At 39.8% G+C, this 22258-nt stretch overlaps 1 protein-coding gene across 1 annotated transcript; it reads right to left on the reverse strand.

Annotated features, from left to right (window-relative positions):
* Positions 1–252: 252 nt before the first annotated feature.
* Positions 253–22258, reverse strand: VTN (vitronectin). The gene is made up of 9 exons (XM_063449955.1): positions 22148–22258; positions 11934–12053; positions 10254–10445; positions 10101–10199; positions 8766–8905; positions 7926–8082; positions 4819–4971; positions 1951–2259; positions 253–649 (listed from the first exon to the last, which is right to left on the reverse strand). The coding sequence occupies exons 1-9, from the start codon at positions 22212–22214 to the stop codon at positions 546–548; spliced, it is 1341 nt and encodes a 446-aa protein (XP_063306025.1). The 5' UTR covers positions 22215–22258; the 3' UTR covers positions 253–545.

The raw sequence follows: 22258 nt of genomic DNA on the forward strand, positions 1-22258 counted from the left end.
GTTTCTAGGGCTTTTGTGCAGGCAATATTTAGGGCTATTTGCTATTATTTTAGCTGTATGTGTGCAGTTTGACTCGAAGCCCCATTCACACTGATTTTACATGCTCAGATGCAAAAATGCAGTCATAACATTATATATACTTAATATACTTTGGACTTCAAAGGGCCCTGGACCTAATTTTCTCCTGGGGCCCAAGGAGAACAGTAATTTTTCAACTTCATGAATACATGAAACATTCTCCAAATGAAAAGATTAACTGTGTAGATTTTATAAAATCTTTATTCAAATGTAACATATTAAACAGATTTATTAAATGTTTGCCACACGATATATGGACAGAAAGTGCTATATAATGGAGAAAAGAAGAGACGGACACTTTAAGCCAGTCTAGATAAACAAATCAGAGATCCTTAGAAATTCTGCAATGTTATTAGCAATCAGTTGTGACACATTGTAGTGTACCATTTTTTTCATATAAAAAGAAATACTGAAAGATCTAGGTAGACAGTAGACTGAATGCATATTGACAAAGACAATGTTTCTCTTTAATCAGATTCACAACCCAACCAATACTTCCCAATGGATCGTGGGTAACGTGGATAAACCATATCCACACTCTTTCTTTGTAGGTTTACCCGATAGTATTTATCTGAGGGAATAAAAAACATATGAGAAAATGCTTAATCATATAAAAATGAAATAATACTGTTAAACCTGTTTAGAATAGCTTCAACTGCTAAACACTGACAGGGTTATTTACTAAATACAAAATTTTGTAAAAACAAATCACAAAATTAAGACAATTTAGCTGAACAGGGGACATTCCTCATCACAGCATTAGTCACAGTTTGGATATTTTGTCTTAAAGGACCACTATAGTCACCCAGACAACTTCAGCTCAATGAAGTGGTCTGGGTGCCAGGTCCCTCAGGTTTTAACCCTTCAGATGTAAACATAGCAGTTTCAGAGAAACTGCTATGTTTACATTTGGGGTTAAGCCAGTCTCTAGTGGCTGTCTTCCTGTCAGCCGCTAGATGCGCTTCTGCGACGCTCAATGCGAAATGAGCACGTAGAGCATAGGAAAGCATTGAGCTGACGTCGGAGGGGGAGGAGAGGTCACCAGTGCCGAGGGAGCCCGGCGCTGGATAAAGGTAAGTGGCTGAAGGGGTTTTAACCCCTTCAGCCTAGCGGGAGGAGGGGGGCCATGATGGTAAGGGGGACCTAAGTTTGTTTTCCTGGAACTACAGTGATCCTTTAAGAGTGTGAGAGTGTGCCTTTTAACCTCGTAGACTATTTGAATCTATTTGCCAGTGATGTGCTTTACCTTAGCTTGACTTACTAGGTGAAGTTACATATACTGTATGTGAGGATCTCCCAATGTAATAACTTAAAAGAGAAATGTATCATAAACCACGGTCATCCACAGAAGTGTCCCAAGTATTTATGCCAATATAGATTTCTTACTTATGGTCTAGAGCAGTGGTCCCCAACCTAGTCCTCATGGACCATGAACAGTCCAGGTTTTGTCAGTATTTCCATTTAAATAAAAAAGGGAAATACATAAATCCCGGACTGTTGGTGGTTCAGGAGGACTGGGTTGGGGAGCACTGGTCTGGAGGTCTGTCCACTGGCAAGCACATACCTCTGCAATGTAATATTCTAGTTTGATAATACAATATCCATTGATTCAATGCTTTCCAATGGGAAAGCTTGGATGGGATAATGTGCTTCTCTATGAATAGCATTGGATTGGACCACACATGAGGAGGACATGCCGTCTCCATGCGTTGAGGGAGGTGTGTAGGTAAGCAGCACTGAGGGAAAAAATTTTAAAAAGCTTCTTTTGTTTTATTTTAGTATTTTTATGGGACACACGGGGGAACCTATATAACTAGGGACAGGAACACTAACGTTTATTTTGGTGTTCTAGACCAGATAAAAAGAACTTACCATTTTTGAAGAAATAGACGCTCTGTATGGGCTGGCAACGTGGCTGGCTTACAGGAGGCAACCAGTCAGGATCACTTTCTACATCATCATCATCATCATCATCAAACAAGCTGAAAAGATCATCAGTCCATGAGGATTTCTTACTGGGTCTTCTTTTACGGTTTTTCCTGCGGCGAGATTTTCTCCTTTTATTTCTGCGCGATGAAGACCTTGTTTGCACGGGGAAATAAATCCTGCTCGGAAGCACGGCATCCACATTAATTGGAACCCCTCTCCAATCGCTTCTAATGTATGATGGACGTGTTTTTTCTGGTAATCAGACCAAGAATGTATTATGATCAAAATATATATCACGCACATAAAAAAATGTAGCAAGCGCTCAGTGTTAAGGGTTAATCAGTGGATCACGCACCTAATTTATATAGGGTGCTAGATAGATGAAAAGCTGGTTACCACACCAGGACTATTAATACCATATATGAAAACCCATAGCACACCAAGTATTACACAAAATAGACAAAATATATATCATGTCAGACAGCAATGTAATTGCTGGGAGTGCTTTACGGGCTAATGCCCCGGAACAAGCCCTTGTTTACCTATGGCCCTTGTACTTTAATTTTTACATTGAACAATAGTGCCAAAAGGACCCTCTACGGCATGATCCAGCCAATTAATAATCTGTTTCTACCTGATTCATTACAGAGACAGCTCTCTTAGTTCCCATGCAGAGAGTCGTAGAATAGTAAGAGAGACAGATGTAATGTCTGTCACCCTGTTTAATTGGTAAAGACGATGCTTCCGCCTCCACCTTTATTAGCTTGACTAAGACCTTTGTTTAGGTCAAAACGTTGCTCTGTTGCATTTTTGTTCCGATAAATGCAAGAATTCCAAGAATTGACAAAGGTCAAGGTGGTATCCAAAATGTTGTATTTAAGCCACTGTCTTCATAAAAGGATTGCAGTGACTGATGGACTGTATATACTTTGGGGTAATTCTTCACCGGATTATGGATCTGGGGTTTACAGCCCCCTCTGAGTAGGAATTCTCATCGTTACATGTTTGCATATAGACTATCTGCATATGAGTCATAGAATATAATAGGATGAAGTATGGCAGCATGGGATGAAATTTGGACTAACATGTGGACAGTTTTTCTTTAGATCTTCAGACCTTGTCAGACATATTGTCAAAAGCCCTGAACATGATTGCATGGCACAGATAAGACAGAATGATATTTACTGTGCTGGTCTATTTGAAGTATAAATGTTCAAGCGCAACACATTTTCATTTGCATTGCATTTTGTACGTTTAAAAATTACACAATTGATTATTACATAATGGAGTGGCTTAGTAGTTTGTGTTTGAGAGAGATTATAACGGCGCAAATTATAGATTTTGCGACAGCCTTGAGTCTAACAATGGAATGGAATGAAATTAGCCTTGGGTCTATTCAGTAGTCCACTCAGGGCTCCATCCTGTGCAAGCTATCTCTAGCAATGCCCTTTGTGTAAATGGGCGTGCCACACAGGAAGAGCTAATAAGACTAATTGTATAATATTAAAGGGAGACTATAGTCACCAGAACAACTACAGCTTATTGAATTTGTTCTGGTGAGTAGAATCATTACCTTCAGGCTTTTTGCTGAAAACACTGTCTTTTTAGAGAAAATGCAGTGTTTACATTACAGCCTAGTGATAACTTCACTGGCCACTCCTCAGATGGCTGTTAGAGATCCTTCCTGGGTCATGGCTCCCTAAAAGGCATCCAAACATTCAGTATCTTCTCCCTCTGCATGCAGACACTGAACTTTCCTCATAGAGATACATTGATTCAATTAATCTCTATGACGAGATGCTGATTGCCCAGGGCTGTGTTTGAATTGTGCTGGCTCTGCCCCTGATCTGCCTCCTTGTCAGTCTTAGCCAATCCTATGGGGAAGCATTGCTATTGGATCAGGCCACCACTTCTGATGATGTCAGAGGTCAGAGGAAGTTCACAGGCAGAGGCAGCAGCTTCAGACTTGAGTACACATAAGATTTTACTATCTTTAGGGAGGCAAAGGGGGCCAACGGGGCTAGATAGTGGTTTTAACACTATAGGGTCAGGAATACATGTTTGTGTTCCTGACCCTATAGTGCTCCTTTAATCTTTGTAAGAAAACCTTTAATGATTCATTTTCACTAGTGAGTATGATAGTCACATAAAGAAGCAACACATTACATACAGCAGGTCATTGTTTACACTGATATTATTTTGCTAGCCGTATAAAAAAGTTACAGTCTTAATTAATTAAATGAACATGCAAGTGTCAATCGCTTTCCAAAAACTATGGCAAATTGTAGCATACACATTTTGAGCTCAATGTATGGATTGACAGTGATTCATTTTGTGAATTGTTTACCCATCTAGCAGGCGTCTGTTTGACAGAAGATTTACATTTAATACACAGGATGTGATGTCAAAAGCAGAGCGTAATTGTGTGCTGGCCACAGATAACATAATTGATTCTCTATTTTACCCTTTTTTATTGACTGTGTTTGGTTGGGACAATCTAACATTGCTCCTTAGCACAAGACCAATTTCCCTTCACAGGGCTATTTTCAAGGGAAGTTGACAAAAAAGACAAGACTGAAGTAGACAAATAAATCCAATATTATATATTGCTAGATTAATTCTTGCTTGGCTGTTGATACAAATGCTCATAAGGTACTAGTCCATAGTATTTTCATTACTTATGACCAGAATCCCACTGGAACACACCAAGGTCGCTAATGAAATCCTTCCTTACCTTTTGGCACCAAGCGAGCTATATTTACTGGATCAATGTTTTAAAGATAGAACATTTATTTATTTTGCTGGACTTACTTTTCTCCCAGCTTCCAAAGAGAAGTTCAAAGAAACTTTCCAAGCTGTCATCTTGAACTCTCAAATAATGTGTAAACATTTCGGATGGGGTTGATTCCAGACACTCCTCCCAGCTTGGTTGATTTTTGAATTCATACTGCCAGTATTTGCTACCTATGGTAAAGACACACAGGTTTTAATGCTTTGTGATAATACATCTCTTGGTGCATGAAATATCAGTATCTATTGCATACATAGACACAAGTCTGTATTAATCCAGTCAACAATAATGGCATAGTTTGTTATCCCTACAAGTGTCCTTCCTGCAAAACTCAGTGTCTCTAACTGGGAGGAAGTGACAGGCTTTTACTTCCTCCCAGCTCTGGCTACTGATAAGAAGGGTTCCCTGTTGCACTGTTAAAGAGCCGCAGCGCACCACCGGGCCCCTGATAACACATGCCAATCAGATGGTCATAATTTAACCTCAGCGTGCAGCAGGGCCGGACTGACCCACCGGAATACCAGGAAATTTCCTGGTGGGCCGTGGCACCTGGGGCCAGACAGACAGCTGGTGTCCTGGCAGCCGGAGGGAGACCTGTGCTGTCTCTGCTCTGCTCCCCCACCCTCGCGCGCTACTCAATGAGACCAGGGCCGGAATATGACGTTATAATCCGGCCCGGTCTCATTGAGCTGCGCGCTGGTGAGCAAAGCAGAGACAGCACAGCTCCCTATTTGCGCCACCAGCCGCCCGTCCTGCATGACCAGCCAGCATGCCGCCCGCCTGCACTATCCCCTGGCCTGTCGCTCACTGGACCCCACAGGTAGCAATAATGTGTAAGTCATGGTGTGTCTATGTGTGTGTTTCTGTCATGGTGTGTCTATGTGTGTGTGTCTGTCTGTGTCATGGTGTGTGTGTCTGTCTGTCATGGTGTGTGTGTCTGTCATGGTGTGTGTGTCTGTCCTGGTGTGTCTATGTGTGTGTGTCTGTCATGGTGTATGTATGTGTGTGTGTGTGTGTCTGTAATGGTGTGGGCCTGTCCGTCATGGTGTGTGTGTGTATGTGTGTGTGTCTGTCATGCTGTGTGTGTCTGTCTGTGTCATGGTGTGTGTGTGTTAGTCATGGTGTGTGTATGTGTGTGTCTGCCAAGGTGTATGTATGTCTGTCATGGTATATGTTTGTTTCATGGTGTGTGTGTGTGTGTCTGTCATGGTGTATGTGTGTGTCTGTGTGGGTCTGTGTGTGTGTTAAGGTTACCACACCCCTTCCATTGGCAAGGGAATAGTGTTTTTACTCACCTTTTTTTCCCACACCGTGCTGGTATCCCCTCGACAAGCCCTGTCTCTATGGCTGAAATCATCAAGCTTACCATAGGATTGGCTGCAAAACGCTACACTAATCAGCATCTCCTCATAGAGATGCATTGAATCAATGTATCTCTACTGTATGGGGAATGTTCAGTGCCTCCATGCAGAGCGTAGAGGCGCTGAATATAGGTGCTGCACACTGTGCAGCACTGACACAGGAAGCACCTCTAGAGACCGTCTGAGTGACTGTCACTAGAGGTGTCACTAGGAAGCAATGTAAACACTGGCTTTTTTCTGAAAAGTCAGTGTTTACATTGAAAAGCCTGCAGGGACAGGCTATAGACACCAGGACCACTACATTAAGTTGTGTGTGTGTGTGTGCCTGCTAGTGAGCTTGCTTGCTTGCATGCGTGTGTGTGTGTGTGCCTGCTAGTGAGTGAGCTTGTGTGTTTGTGTGCCTGCTAGTGAGTGTGCTTGTGTGTGTGTGTGCCTGCTAGTGAGTGAGCTTGTGTGTGTACGTGTGTCATTGGTTATAGCTCTACAAATCAGTGCATATCGCTCATGAATTCTGTCAGATTGTTTTGGAACAGTTTGATAAAGCCTGAGGTTCTCCACTGCATATATAACCAGGTCCCTCTAAAGTGAGGTTTTAGAAGCATTTCATCATATCTGTTCCATTGTAGGTGTGGCATTGTGCCAATGACTCGTTCGCAGGAAAAAGTAAAGGGTGGCCACAGAATATCTAGACCATGTTTATTGCAAACTTTTCTGTAAGGAGCATGTGTGTGTAGCTGAACTTTTCTGTATGGAGCATGTGTGTGTCAGTGAACTTGTCTGTAGTGAGCATTTGTGTGACAGTGAGCTTGTCTGTAGTGATATTGTGTGTTTCAGTGAGCCTGTCTGTAGTGAGCGTGTGTGTGTGTGTGTGTGTGACAGTGAGCTTGTCTGTAGAAAGCTTGTGAGTGTTGTAGTTTGTCTGTACTACATTTGTGTGTATACCAATAAGCTTGTCTGTGTGTGTCAGTGAGGTTGTCTGTCAGTGAGCTTATGTATGTGCATCTGTGATTGTGTTTTTATGTCAATGAGCTTATATATATCAGTGAGATTGTTTGTCTATGAGGCTGTGTTTCAATGAGCTTGTGTATGTCAGTGAGATTGTCTGTGTCTGCATGTGAGTATTCTTACTGTATAATTAAACGTTTTACTCTGAAAGGACCAATATTTTATTTTATATTAGAAAAATAAATATATATTTATGTTATATATATATATATATATATATGTTTGTTTGTTTATATATATATATATATATATATATAATACTCAATCATCTGGGGTGGCAAGACATAGCCTTACATGTTACATGTGACAATACATGGCGCAAAGACCCATGGGGCTGGCATAGATTTTTTTCCAGGGCTGCTTTGTATCCCCAGTCCGGCCCTGGTGTGCAGGCCCGGTGCAGTCACTGCTCTAGAGACACATGATTGGGAAAACACAGAGCAAAGTGTAGCAATGCATTTTAATTTCTGATGAAGAATCATTTCTGTTTCCCTGTCACTTTTAATTTAATTTACAACACGATCAAACTTCTTCATGCAATCTTTGACTATGCCCAAGCAGAACTAAATTCATGAACGCATTTTTAGTGAGATTTATTTCTGCTCTGTAATACCAATACACCTCTATAGCAAGCCTCAGTGAATTAAAGGTGTAGAGGTTCTGTGTCAACATTCCGACTGACAGCAGTATGTGACGTCATTGAGTTAATCAAGTACATCAACAAAAACAGTGAAGATTGAAACCAACTAATGTGTGCATACCTTTGAAAAAATAAACTTTTTCTTTGTCATTGTAACTATTAGCTGGAAGAGCGAAGGCAGCATCAACATCATCTGGGATGTTGCTAAAGCCATCTGATATTTCACGAGGATATTTAGGATCCAGAACTCCATCAGTGAACCGCCAATAATTCTTTCCCTTAATAAAGAAAAACAAGTTATGTTGACATTTTCTATTGTCAAATTATTAAACGATAACACCGTTTCTAGCACTGTATCCTGAATTTAGTAATGGCCAGCCTTAACATCCCCTATGTTCGTAAACTATACTAAGGAAACATTTGGCAAATAACCACTACAGCCCATAGCTGTCTCAATTCCAGCAGGATAGAAACAATATAGGGTTCCTGTTGAACCAACCTAGATTGTTTCATGGAATCCCACTTTTGCGGAAATGAAGGGACTGTCCCCAGAAAAAGTAGCATCAATCTCTTGATGCACTTGCATTATGATAAGAGCACTAGAACCATACAGAGACAGCTATAACAACCTTAACCCCAAAGCTGTCATGCCCCTTGTTTGGGATTCAACACTGGAGTATAGACCTAGATGGCCAATCACAAACTTAACAAAGGACGCAAAGCTCGACTAAAGCTGTACCCTTATGGAACTAGTTCTCATAAATCATTTATGTATTTAAAAATCTATCTTGCTTGCTATATGGTGTTGGTCATGTTTGGCAATACATTATAGCATCATCAATCTGTACCTCGTCCGTGCAGTCTGCTCATACCTTCTGATTTTTAGAAGAGTTCCATTGATTTTTATTTCTATTCATTACCTACTAGAATTTTACACCTCTTTGCCCAGGCATTGACTTACCTTGAAGATGTAGGTCTTTCCCTGGCAGTTGATACGGGTAAAGGCAGCATCAATTGGACCTTCTATGCCCCATACATCCTTTATGAGTTTTGGGTACCCTTCTAATGCTTTAGAATCATTCAGCTCATAAAAGTATTTGCCTATGGGAAGTGATGAAAAAAACAGCATGTAAAATATCCGAGTGAAAAATCAGTTAGAGATCAAGTACTCTTTGAAATGTAACGGCAGGGCCGGCCTTAGGGGTGTGCGAGCTTTGCGGCCGCACAGGACGCCATGGAGCAGGGGGTGCCCTGCGGCCAACACAGCTCACACATTGCTGGCTACCCGGGATAAAAAAAATAAAAAATAAAAAATTTGCTGTGGGGGCGGAGCTTAGTGTGTAGCGGGGCAGGACTAAATTACGGTGGGGGCGGGGCTAGAAGTTCCGGGTAATTGCTGCATGGGAAGCAGGAAGGAGTCCCTGCTTCCCCAACAACCAGAATCCAGGAGCTGCACTACTTCCACCTCCATAATGAACAGAGGTAACTATGTGTGACTGTCTGCCTGTATGTGTGTGTGTGTGTGACTGTCTGCCTGTGTGTGACTGTCTGCCTGTGTGTGTGACTGTCTGCCTGTGTGTGTGTGACTGTCTGCCTGTGTGTGTGTGTGTGACTGACTGTCTGCCTGTGTGTGTGTGTGTGTGTGTGTGTGACTGTCTGCCTGTGTGTGTGTGTGTGTAAGTGACTGTCTGCCTTTGTGTGTGTGACTGTCTGCCTGTGTTTGTGTGTGGCTGTCTGCATGTAACAGTGTGGGCGTGACACTGTATGTATGGCTGTATGTACGTGACTGTACATCTGTACCTGTGTGTGTTTGTAACTGTCTGCCTGTAACTGTGTATGTATTTGACTGTCTACCTGTAACTCTGTGTGTGTATGTGTGTGTAATGAATACTTATTTTTAAATCATTATTAATTTAATAAATCCCCTATACAATCACTACACTTCTATACACACACTATACATGGATGACAGAGGAGAGGGGGGCATTTTACAGCATATCTCCATGGTGACCTTTTAAAATACTATTTATGTATGTATTTATGTTATGCTATATGGCAATTATTTAATGAACAGCTAAGAGATCTTTTACAGGTTTCACACCCCCCACCACTACCTTGTCCCCCTTTAATTACTATATTCTGTTTTTGTATAGTAATTACGCTATTAAAGACTGTTGTTATTACTGCAGTCACCCTTTGGTGTTACATTTTGGATTCTGTATAGAGTAAATATGCATGTTCTATATAATAGTTATCTTATTTGAGTCTGAAACATAATTTTAAGTCCAACATGTACCTCGAAAAGCATAGATTGAACCATTTTTCACATTGGTAAAGGCATCAAAGGGTTTTCCACTGCACAACTCATCTGGGACATCTGGGACATCTGGGACATCTGGAACATCTGGAACATCAGGAACATCTGGGACTTCTGGAACATCTGGAACACCAGGAACATCAGGAATCCGATCAGTAATGGTCTCTGTTATTTTTTCATTCAAAGTCGTTGTGCTACTTGCTGGGCTTGGAACTTCGTCGACAGACAAATTTTCCGAAAAGGCATTTGTGGTGTAGTTGAAATCATCAATATTTTCCTCATAGTCCCCATCTTCAGGAACTACAAACACATCTCCCCGTTTCTCTGAAACAAGAGCAGGCAGATATATTGAATGCCAGAATTTGAAATGGATTTCAGATCATTGTCTTTGAGTAGACATTAATTACATTTAATACTTTGCCAATTCTTTAGGTTGTATATGTTAGTTGATACTGCTATAAATCACATACATTATTTGCCAGGTCAAGTCAAAATTGGTGGTCTGAGAAATTGGAGATCAGCCGAGATCATTCTTTACTGTAAAAAGTCATTTTTCTATTCTTCCTATTATATATTTATAGAACATGTTAGTGCAGTGTATGAAATATATCATTAAGGCTCAGAAATTGCACTTGCCCTCATTATAATTGTGACAAGACCAATCTCGCCACTGTGCATTGGAGGAGCCTGGTTGCCTGCCTGCTGCCTTTTGACTATGGACCGGCATTTATATACTTTATTTTCCTATGCAGGAAGGTCTATTCATCTATTTCTGCCCCGCGTTCGGTAGATTCTCGGATTTACTGAATGAACTCATTTAACCCAGATAGCTATGCCATGGAGCCTATTCGTGTAATAAAAGACTTTGGCTCCATGGCAATTGAACTGTATGTGTGTGGTCTAAGCCCCATTCAGTAATAATGTGCGCTCAGACCTAAGCTATCTGGGGATATGTTGCATGTCTGTATTTTATGTAATAAATGTAACCTTGTGTATTTTATTGTATTTTACTGTCTTTTGCTACCATGTGGCTAATGGAGTTTTGCATCTGACCTTGGAGATAATTTGATTACTTCTCAATTATCTCCAGGATAGAAGACTCTGTGGAACTGGTTTTGGGCAGAAAAAACATGCTTCATTTGGTCACAAAGGACTTCAATCTATCTTTTGAACCAATGGACCAATTTGGAGGATTTTGACATGTTTGTATTTGGAATATGCTGATTCTGAAAATGTAAGTTTTATGTGAATGTGATGCATACTTTTAAAGTTATGAATAATGTGGAAAAACTGTATTTCTCTGCCTGTGATAATTACATTACCCATTGTGTAAGGTAATTGTATCACAGGCAGAGGGGAGGATTGTGTGTGGGAGTGTCTGAGTGTATTGTACATGTTTATTGGTTGTTTTCCAAAACCCTGTGGTAGTACTAATGTGTAAAAATGTGTATATAAGAACAATAAACCCACAGCTCTGTCTGTTCCTGCTTGACCCTCAAAACGGAGCCTTGTCTCGTTCTTGGGGATTTATGGTATGCTGTTCCAGTTTGACTGCTAGGAGTGTAAACCTATTCGTATGGTTTTTCCTATTCGGCTGTTTACAGCATTCGTATGGTTCCGGTTCAGCTCTTTATGGCATTCATATGCTTCTCTGGTTCGGTGGATTGGTGTCTACAGTAGCTGCCTGTATATCTGGAAGGGAATATCTCCTAAACGGCTGTTAACCCCTTTTATGCTTGGGGGTGCCGTTACAATAATCATACAAAGATGGAGGACTTACAGTAGCATATCTTTAACGTTTTTTCGCCTTACCTATTGGTTTGCAGACAGTCACATAATCCGAGCAACAGCTCCCGTAATAAGTACACAGGTAGTCACACTGGCATTTTCTATTGGCATTAAATCCCTGAAAACAATATCCTTCACAGCTTTCTGAAAAAAAGAAGAAAGACAAAAAGATAATATGAAAACAGAAATGGAAATGAGCAAAAATGTAGGCATACAATATAATGCATATTATAGTTGAAACAGTATTTTTTTAGATAAAGCTTTTTAAATCAACCATATGGGCAATGATATCTCCCATTACAGTGAAAGTTTTGGTAATGTATACTTATTTGTTCATCTTATCCCACATGGATTTCTTTGAAGGGGCGGCATGAATATATTTTAATGACAATGATTGCATTATATTTATTAAAAACTCAAAAAAGTAATTTAGATTGCTCAAACAATTGTACATTTAATACAAGTATAAAAACTATTAGAAGCAGAAAAAATACATATAATTGAATAGAAAATAATTTTAACTCAAAACAAATATGCTGGTATTTTATCATTCTAAACATTTTTTTTTCTAATTCTTTATTTTTGTTGTGCATAATATAACAAAAATGCTTGCCCTGCCACGACAGCAGGGCCAAGCACAATAAGATCAACAAAGCAAGACATAAGCATGGCATTAAAATAACAGCACAATTTTGTTTTTTAAAGAAACGTCGAAATTTAGGCTAGAATACTGCACAACTGTAGAAAATGGTAGAGGGATGTTATACTGCATATTATAATCACAATGTATTAGTACGTAAGCGTCAAGCTATACTGCACTGTCAAGTGTGTTATCACAGCTGGTTATCGGTATATAAGAAAGGTGACTCCTTTCCTGCAACTGTCAAAAATGACCTACCAAGCACTCAATAAACCCTTCTCTAACAAACTATTTAATTCCCCTACTTTAACCCTTTGTGTCACTATACCCCACTCCCTCTAGCCTGTAAGCTCATCGAGCAGGGCCCTCAACCCCTCTGTTCCTGTACGTCCAGTGGTCTGATCTCAATTATATGTCTGTTAGCCCACCCATCGTACAGCGCTACGGAATTTGTTGGCGCTATATAAATAATAAAATAATAATAATATTAATAATAAGACATTTCAGCAATGCATTGCTAAACAACATGAGGGAATCCACCAGGAGACATCTAAAATTTACAATGATGGCACCCTTGGCGTGGACCGGGAGTTGTTTGAAAAGTTAATCCCACTTCAAAAGTGATTTTGCATGCTTTTTGTGAGGAGCTCACATTCAGCATGTCTGGCTGCCATGCTGGTCAGGCCCCGACCTCTTCTAAACATTTTTTAGAGGTGTAAATAACAAAACATTGAAGGATGTGTCTTTGGCTGGTTTCCTAGTGAGTGGTCGTTTACTTAAAATTGCCAACCTAAAAAAGTCATCTCCAACTAAACCGTTATGAAAATATTTCCTAGCTTAGATATATCGGCTTACATTTTACACACAATGGTGCAGAATACTGAATAGGAAACCATAAAAGTCCGTCTTACATTGAATGTGCCAATAATTAAACACTTTTTAAAGGGTAAAGTGCTGGTTCAGTGATGGGCAAGTACAGGCAAGTCTCCACTGGGGTTTGCAACAAGGACACCTACCCTGTGTGGTAGGTGGGGCAGATGAAGAGATTCGGTAAACTCTCCAGCTTTCATTCAGTATGTGAACACTGCAGGAACAATCTAATTTACCTGGTTTGCCCAATAGCCAGTCCAGGCCTGGTATTAACTTCCCAAAACCTACCTAAATGCCAATGTCCTTCTGTCACCAACATAATAATTTGACTTAAAGTACAAGCAGTCTTCATTTTGGTGACAGGTGGGCATACCCAATATATATATATATAACGAACATTTGGGGGAGTGATGTAAATAAGATATTTCAGACTAACACTTGGGATAATGTACATCTTAAATGATAGTTTCTGATGTAACCAGGTGTTGTCTGCGTCCTTTAACTTAAAAAAAAATCAGATGATGTGACGAATCTCTATCTTCAATGATTCTGCTGTCAGTTTTGGAATCCATTGTATTCATTTTATTGTCTTCTAATAGTAGAACATTTTTGACAAATCTCTGGAATGTATGGATAAATGATCTATTTACATTGACATCAACATGATTAAATGGACACCCTCGGCACCATAGCCACCAGTGAGGACGCAGTGTCATCCACCAGTAACCTAACTGCAGTCCTTCCTGTCCGCATTATCACACCAACTCATATGAGATAACAGTCATCAGCTGACTCTCTCAGCCAGCCTAGAGCATAGCTGTCAAACATACATCTTATGCATTCACTCCTCCATTCCTATTTCTGTAAACAATGTGGCCCTCCAGAACAAATTAGTTTAACATCCCTGACCTGGAGTGTTCCTTTGAAGTTAAGTCAATTTAGCAATTAGTTAAGGCTATTATCACATCTTTAGTCCACTTAAGGCAACTCTTTGCTTAGCTCGCTTTGACGCTGGCAGGTGAGCTTACACTTTAATGGCCATCACAGAGATACCAGAAACCTAGAATTTAAAAGGACACAGGGATTTGTGATGGAGCACAGATTACCTTTTGGACTTGGTTTGTTTATAATTGTGTTAACGAGTATTAGGCAAAACCAAGAGAGTATGAGCCCCAGGCTAATTTCTGTCTTTTCATTACTTAATGGAGAAAATCCAGTGTATTTATCCATTCTTTTGTCTAGACTCTAGACAAAGTAGTTGGGTAAAAATTAAATTCAACACCCTAGCATATCTTGATACATATATATTAATATGAAAACTACACTACCCTTTTTGCATAGTAATAATTCAGAATAATGTCTCTTTAAAATGTTATCACATGTAACAGCAAAATATATCTTGTAAGATCTTTATTTATTGATTAGCATTCATTTGCTATGTTTTTCCTTGTCAGTACATCAGTTTTTAATCTCAGTCAATAGATTGATTAGGTAGAGACAAAGATCCATCGGATAGCAGTATCAGTGCAATGATCCTTTATATTGCCTGGAAATCTATAACTAGACAGATAAAACTGGTGAGATACGAAGGGCAGCTTATCAATCCTAGGGAGCTATCATCTATATTATAAAGAGAAATAAATGACTACAGAGTTAGAAATATCTAGCCCTGGAGTCAAAAGAAGGACTAAATGGGCAACAGATAATGGGCATAACCCAGAGCAATAGATAATAGAAAAATCCCAAAAGTCAAGCTATTTGGGAGGGAGAGCAAGGGTCCATCTTCCAAATAGCACTAGACTGAGGGCATGCCCATATAAGAGGATAATAACTCCCCTGGTGTAAAAAGCAAAAAAATAAATCTTTAATTGAAAAGTAAACAGAGTAATCGTAAAGAGAATGTATAAAATACACTGAGTTGGAATCTAAAAGGTGGGGTCTAGCTTATTAGACTTCAGTGTCAATATGGAAGACAGCAGGGTAAATACAGTATAGATATCACTGTGGAAAATACTGTAAAGTAATGGGACCGTACATCCACCTAAAGGTTAGCTTCTCAGTCAAGCATATAGTAAAGGAGTGCCTGCATAGAAGGTTCAGAACTGCTATTCTTGGAGGAGTACCCAATTGACAGAGTGTCCTTCCCTGGAGTCTGAGTCAGACCTTAATCCTACTTAGTGGATAATAGTGGATGCCTGAAACGGGCATACCAGAGAGCACTCGATTCAGATTGTAACAACTTGATAAACAGTGATACCCTTAAACCATCAGAAGATCCGAAGAGGAATATACGCCTAATTGCAACCTATGATGCAGGTTGGGAAAACATTAAAGGCTCCCTCAGGCGCTTCTGGCCACTGTTAACTGGCGACCTGCACCTTCAACAAGTGCTGGCCCCAAATGTCTCCATCACGGCTCATAGAGGTAAAAACCTACGAGACCTTCTGGCCCCCAGTCACCTTAAAACTGTACCCCCACCCACAACATTGCTCCAGACTCCTTTAACTGGAACCTATGGGTGTGGGAGATGCATTTCATGTAAATTCATTAAAAGAGATTCCAAAACAGTCAAGGACAGTTTGGAGAAGGAGGTCTTTGTTATAACTCCTTCTTTAACTGCAATACATCAGGGGTTGTATATCTACTAACTTGTGAATGTAATAAAAAATATGTAGGCAAAACATTCCGCCCTCTCAAGAAATGTATACAGGAACATATTAGATTAAGCAAATATTCAACTGAAACCCCTATTTCAAGACACCTTCGCGATTACCACAATAGCGAGCCCAAAGGGTTACGCTTTTGTGGCTTGGAATTGGTCAAAAAGAACCCTAGGCGAGGAGACTATGATAAATTCCTCAGACAAAGGGAATGTTTTTGGATTTACCAACTCAAGACCTTGAGTCCAAAGGGTCTCAACGAGGGATTCTCTTTCTCCCCTTTCCTATAACCATTCCTACCTATATATGTATAATCATCTCACTCTGTCTATCAATTATGTGACATATGTATATTTCTAAGCAGTATCAACATTTGGTAATTTCTTTATAAACCTTTAAACTCCTCATGGTTTCAAATATAAATGATCTAGAAAAGTGTGAACATAATTTACAACTATATACTTACCTAGGTACAGATACTGTATCATTCCAGCCTTATTATGTATTTACTTATGAGCTCTCATAATAAACTTAACCAAAATGACACTAAGAGAGAAGGATTTGCTCTTTAAAATCAGTATACACCATTTGTGTGTATATGTAATGATTTAGGGACCATTGTCCCTGACATTTACTGAATACACGTGTCTCACAGCTGAACACTATGCCGGTTCGAGCAATCCTCGGCCCCTCCCCCTCCCGTGACATGGCGCTACACGATTGGCCAATGACGTCACGGGAGAGGCGGGCACTATTCCCTTTAACAATCTCCGCGGTTACGGGATCTCCTTACCGCTCTTGACAAAGGCACCACATAGCACCGAAACGCGCGTCGAGTAGGACGCAAAGCAAAGCTTAGCCTGATACTTTATATACTATATGAACAAGACGCTTGGCTTTGGCTTTGGCTTAGACTTAGGTTTATTTTAATTACACTATGAGTTAGTGGGTGTCTGGCTCGGCCGTCTGAGAGACGTCTTTCACTATTTGGGAGGCAGGGTTAATCTCTTTTTGGACCCATCTACTAGTTTAGCTATCTCTATTACAGCAGCTTTTTATTCACTCTTTTTTGCCTCTTCTAACTTACTGCCTAATATTACTGCAACTTTGTATCCCTATTTAGACTAGTATCATTGGGATACCAGTATTTTGTAAGCAACTGGACTAAAGAGCAACACATTTATTTACTGTTGCAACTTTGTCTGTAATTCTCTTTCCATAAGCCCTTATGATTTGGGCTTTGGAGCTGATTACTACCTAGGGTATTTGAGACATTTGGGTATCTATATACAAGGGGGGTTATTGATACTATGATTTAATCTAGACATACTCTTTCACCCTATGTATTACACTATGATCCCAACTAATCTCACCAGTGGAATCAGTACTTTTTTCAGCACTTGAGAATTATCCACTAAGTAGGATTAAGGTCTGACTCAGACTCCAGGGAAGGACACTCTGTCAATTGGGTACTCCTCCAAGAATAGCAGTTCTGAACCTTCTATGCAGGCACTCCTTTACTATATGCTTGACTGAGAAGCTAACCTTTAGGTGGATGTACGGTCCCATAACTTTACAGTATTTTCCACAGTGATATCTATACTGTATTTACCCTGCTGTCTTCCATATTGACACTGAAGTCTAATAAGCTAGACCCCACCTTTTCGATTCCAACTCTCTTTACGATTACTCTGTTTACTTTTCAATTAAAGATTTATTTTTTTGCTTTTTACACCAGGGGAGTTATTATCCTCTTATATGGGCACACCCTCAGACTAGTGCTATTTGTAAGATGGACCCTTGCTCTCCCTCCCCAAAAACTTGACTTTTGGGATTTTTCTATCATCTATGTTATCCCTGTCACAGAAAGCGTGCCAAATATTCAGAATAAAAATAATTCCAAAAATAAAATGCAGAGGAAGAAAAAATTTAATGAACATATATAGCTGGAAAAAATTACTTCTGAATAAGGCATTTATTATTTTACAGAAATTGCCAACATATTTTGCAGCAATATTCAATATTATATAGCATATAGCTCTCTTCTCCAGTCTCACTTTCTAGCCTCAAGCATAATTCTTCAACTCTATTACACAGACATATTTTTATTCTAAGACCGAGATGAATCCTATAATAATTTTTGTTCTATTTCTAGACTTATTTCTCAGTACTAATTTATCTATATTAAAACACCATCCTATTCTGTTCTACTTCAGCTTTTCAGAATTTCCATTCCTCCCTATTGGAATGTCAGTCCAGTAATGACTGCAACATCCATGTCTACGTGTTCGATAGCTAGAACATATCCAGCTATGATGAATTGTCTCCAAAAATAATACTGGTGTCTTATTCCAGGCACCTTGTGTGGTCATAACTGTTAATGGATGTCTTCAAAATGGAAACAAGAGCCAAGACCTTAATTCTACTAATCAGAACAACAACAACAACTGTCTATCTATCTATCTACAAAGGCTTACAAATTCAATAGAGAACATAAATGGCTGTATAAGTTTTATAATGTATTATTGTCATTGTTATTAAAAAAACAGTCTGAAATGACTGTGGATTTCCTTCCAAACCCTCATTGTCCCCAATCTCAGGGACTCCCAGAACAGTAACCGCCTCCGCTCGTGGGGTCCCAGGGTGAAACCAGGCAAGGGAAGTGTCTCCTTACGGGACACAAATGCTCCCCCTGGCTGACGTTCGTCTATCCGAACGGCGGCCACCCAGAAAAGCACTCATTAATTACTTCCCTTGCGGTTTCACACTTATGTTGCAAATTGCCAATGTTCTAATTGATTGGCGTGAACATTCCAAGGGGCACTGGAGAGGTCCTCGTTTGGGAACCAAACGAGGTGGGAAGCAATCATCTAGTTCAGATGATATTTCCAGGTACTAAGGTCTCAATAAGAGGCGTCCCAGTAAAACTTGGAGTTTCAGAGTAGAATTTAGTGATAGAAACAGTTTGTTGCTTTGACTCTACTGAGAATAATGGGTGTCAGATGGCACAAGATTGATTGCATCAGTCTATGGTTAACCTCTAGTCCATTTTCTGTACCTTTTTGTTTGCCAGTAGTTTCACAACATCTGTTGTACTAGTCTATATGGTTGGAAATCATTAACAATTTAAAGGGCTCTCTAAGCACTATTATTGTCAAATGGTGTCACCCATGGCCAAGCCCCCTTGCTTGTTATATTGCTAATGTTTAATATACACTTCCACATTAGCTGTCATATATGTACATGGAAAAATAAAAATCCAGAGTAACTCAATTTCATTATTAAATCAGTTAGGCCTGTCCACATCTTTTCTGAAATTCTGAAAAAGCGAATATATGTTTTAACCCCTCACTCGTTATTGCAGAGTGATGGATTAAAAACAGAAGCGGCAGGTATGTGGTATGGGAGTATGAATGAAATGAGGGAGGCCGTGGCCAAATGTCCATCATCAATATTTAGTTCCCAAACGAGGACCTCCCCAGTGCCCCTTGGAGTGTTCACACCAATCAATTAGAACTTTGGCAACTTGCAACATAAGTGTGAAACCATAAGGGGAGTAATTAATGAGTGCTTCCTTGGGTGGTTACCTTTCTGGGGGTCCCTGAGATTGGTGAGGACACTCTCTCACCAATGGGAAAATGGCAGTTTGGTGAGCTTTCTGTAGCTGGGAAGCTCTCTCGCGCTGGGACTCCCAGGTACAGAGGCTCAGGGGATAAAGATCCCCTGGTCACCGGAGGTGGGAAACCCTGAGGATGGGTGACGGGAACTGGGGACAAAGGGACTGGAGTTCCTGTCACATGCACAGGACCCTGGGGGAGGGGAACTGAGTGGCGGGAACAGGAGATAAAGGGATTGGGGTTCCGCTTCCGTTATGCGACCCTCAGGAGGGGGAGGACCCTGGGAGAGAACATTGTCGTTGTGTGTGATCCACGCCTTGCATGGGGAAAGTATAAAGCTGAGTGTGGCCAATAAAGTTGTTATACCCCCAGGACTGTGTGTCGCCCGGTTACTGGGTGGGAAATGGTCCTCTCTGTGCTATAGCTGATTCCCTTTCAGGGGCAAGACGTGGCTGAGAGAGGACTTGTCGGCAGGCGTGCCGACAAGTCGGGTTGCCGGCAGGCGTGCTACAGGGGCATTTTAAATGTAAAAGTTTAAGAGTGGCACACAGCAACACTTTTGCCATATGCTCTAAGTTCTAATTGCCTGAGCTGTGGGGGTGACGTGGTACTGCAGGCTCCCCCCATCCACCTACTGTTGGTAAGTAAGGGGATTAATAATTGCTGGCTCTAGGGGAAAGGAATAGACACCCCCATATTAGATCATTAACCACTAATCTATCAGAGGGGATGGTGATGGGACGCAGTATGTAGCACAATGCTGACCACTGCTTTCTTTAACAGTAAAAATATAAGAAGGGAGCTGGGGATTATTTTCCTTTTCATTATTCAAGTGACTTGTTTATTTGTGTTTCGAATGAATGAACAAATCACCCAAAGCTTGAAAAAAAATTGCATTAGATCGAAAATATATAAACCAGTATATTAGTCATATCAATTTCAACCACATTGTGAAAACTGAGAGATTTCAGATGAATCTATTGCAAGAAAAGAAAAGTTATATTAACCTTTTTACAATATAAGTTGTTGAACCCTTTTCTTGATTTTCATACTCATTTTATAAATGCCGTTGCAGATTAGCCATGTGTTTCCTGCAGTTATTGATACACTTTACAAAATGATTTTGCACTCAAGCAAAGACATACACTCAACAACTACAGCTTTAATATACTGAAAATCTGCTACATGACCAAATCACAAAACAAACAAAACAAGCATTGTATGAGCCATTGAGTTTGTTTTGCAACTCAATGTTTCACCAGTGACGCAAAAAAAATAAAAAATTTAAAAATAGGTGATCAATGGTTAGGAGACAGACACTAAATGTTTATTTTATTTTCAGATCAAGTTAGAAGTAATCAAGAGAAGTAAAAAAAGAGGAGCAATACAAATAAAATCCATAGATTTAAATATTTAATAAACGTATAACATTTACATATATAAATCTAGATTTATTTTACTAATTCTTCTTTTTGGTTTCTATATTATATATTAATTAAGTTTATAATATATAGATATACATTTTTTTTTTACTACTTCTCCTTTTTCCCTCTTTTGGTTACTTCTTCTCATTTGATCTGTGAACCAAATATTGCAAAAAGCTTCTAGTGTACTGCAAAATATATACATAATATTTATACATGTAGAGACATTTTTGTGCCATTTTGTTCGTCCAACTTGTTTTTCTCAAAACGATTGCATAGTGAAATGTGTCCAAACCGAAACTGCACAAGGGCGAAATTTGGTCCATACAAACCAAAACATTTTTATTTTTCATAAACCAAATTCTCGCCGTGCACTGGTCTACTACAAACTAGTATTAATGAGATAGTAGTTTGGAGAGCCCAGAATTGATTATGTATATTGTCAGATTTGTTATAATCTACACTAAAATACTGAATTTTTTGCAAGACTGAAGGGTTTATCAACTAAACCACGAATTAACAAACAAATTGACACTTTTTATACAAAAACTGTTGGGTTGGTGAAATAATTTCCAATTTAGCTGAAATTTAGATATTCTACATTATTATGCTTTATCATATCTTGGCTTATTTATCACGACACCACAATTCCTGTTCGGTGAATAAACCCTTTAGACACTTCTCACTTGCTCACTGTCTTTATATTTCCATCTTTCTGAACATGCATTTGTAGCCTTGATGGTTTAGCATAGAAACATAGAAACATAGAATGTGACGGCAGATAAGAACCATTCGGCCCATCTAGTCTGCCCAATCTAAATACTTTCATTAGTCCCTGGCCTTATCTTATAGTTAGGATAGCCTTATGCCTATCCCACGCATGCTTAAACTCCCTCACTGTGTTAACCTCTACCACTTCAGCTGGAAGGCTATTCCATGCATCCACTAGCAATTGGGACTAGCAAATTGTCTTTTTTAAAGATGCAGTGACAGCCATGGGATCAATGTCTCCTTATTTTTTACTCACCTTCAGCAGCCAGTGATGAGCCCAAGGCTCCCAGCAGCAGGACAGCCAGGAGGTGCAGGGCACCCATGTCTTGCCTCTTCCGAAGCCCCAATCTACTATGAAGTCTGATGG

This window comes from Pelobates fuscus, chromosome 1, assembly GCF_036172605.1.
Source record: "Pelobates fuscus isolate aPelFus1 chromosome 1, aPelFus1.pri, whole genome shotgun sequence".
In the NCBI taxonomy this organism is placed as follows: Eukaryota; Metazoa; Chordata; class Amphibia; order Anura; family Pelobatidae; genus Pelobates; species Pelobates fuscus.

Bases quoted from the DNA above. Each gene is read 5' to 3' on its own strand.
- VTN (XM_063449955.1), bottom strand. From the start codon at position 22,214: ATGGGTGCCCTGCACCTCCTGGCTGTCCTGCTGCTGGGAGCCTTGGGC. The intron at 10,446-11,933 runs GTAAGGCGAAAA...CTCTTGTTTCAG, and splicing joins GACTGTCTGCAAACCAATAG to AGAAACGGGGAGATGTGTTT. The intron at 8,906-10,100 runs GTACATGTTGGA...CACTTCCCATAG, and splicing joins TTCAATCTATGCTTTTCGAG to GCAAATACTTTTATGAGCTG.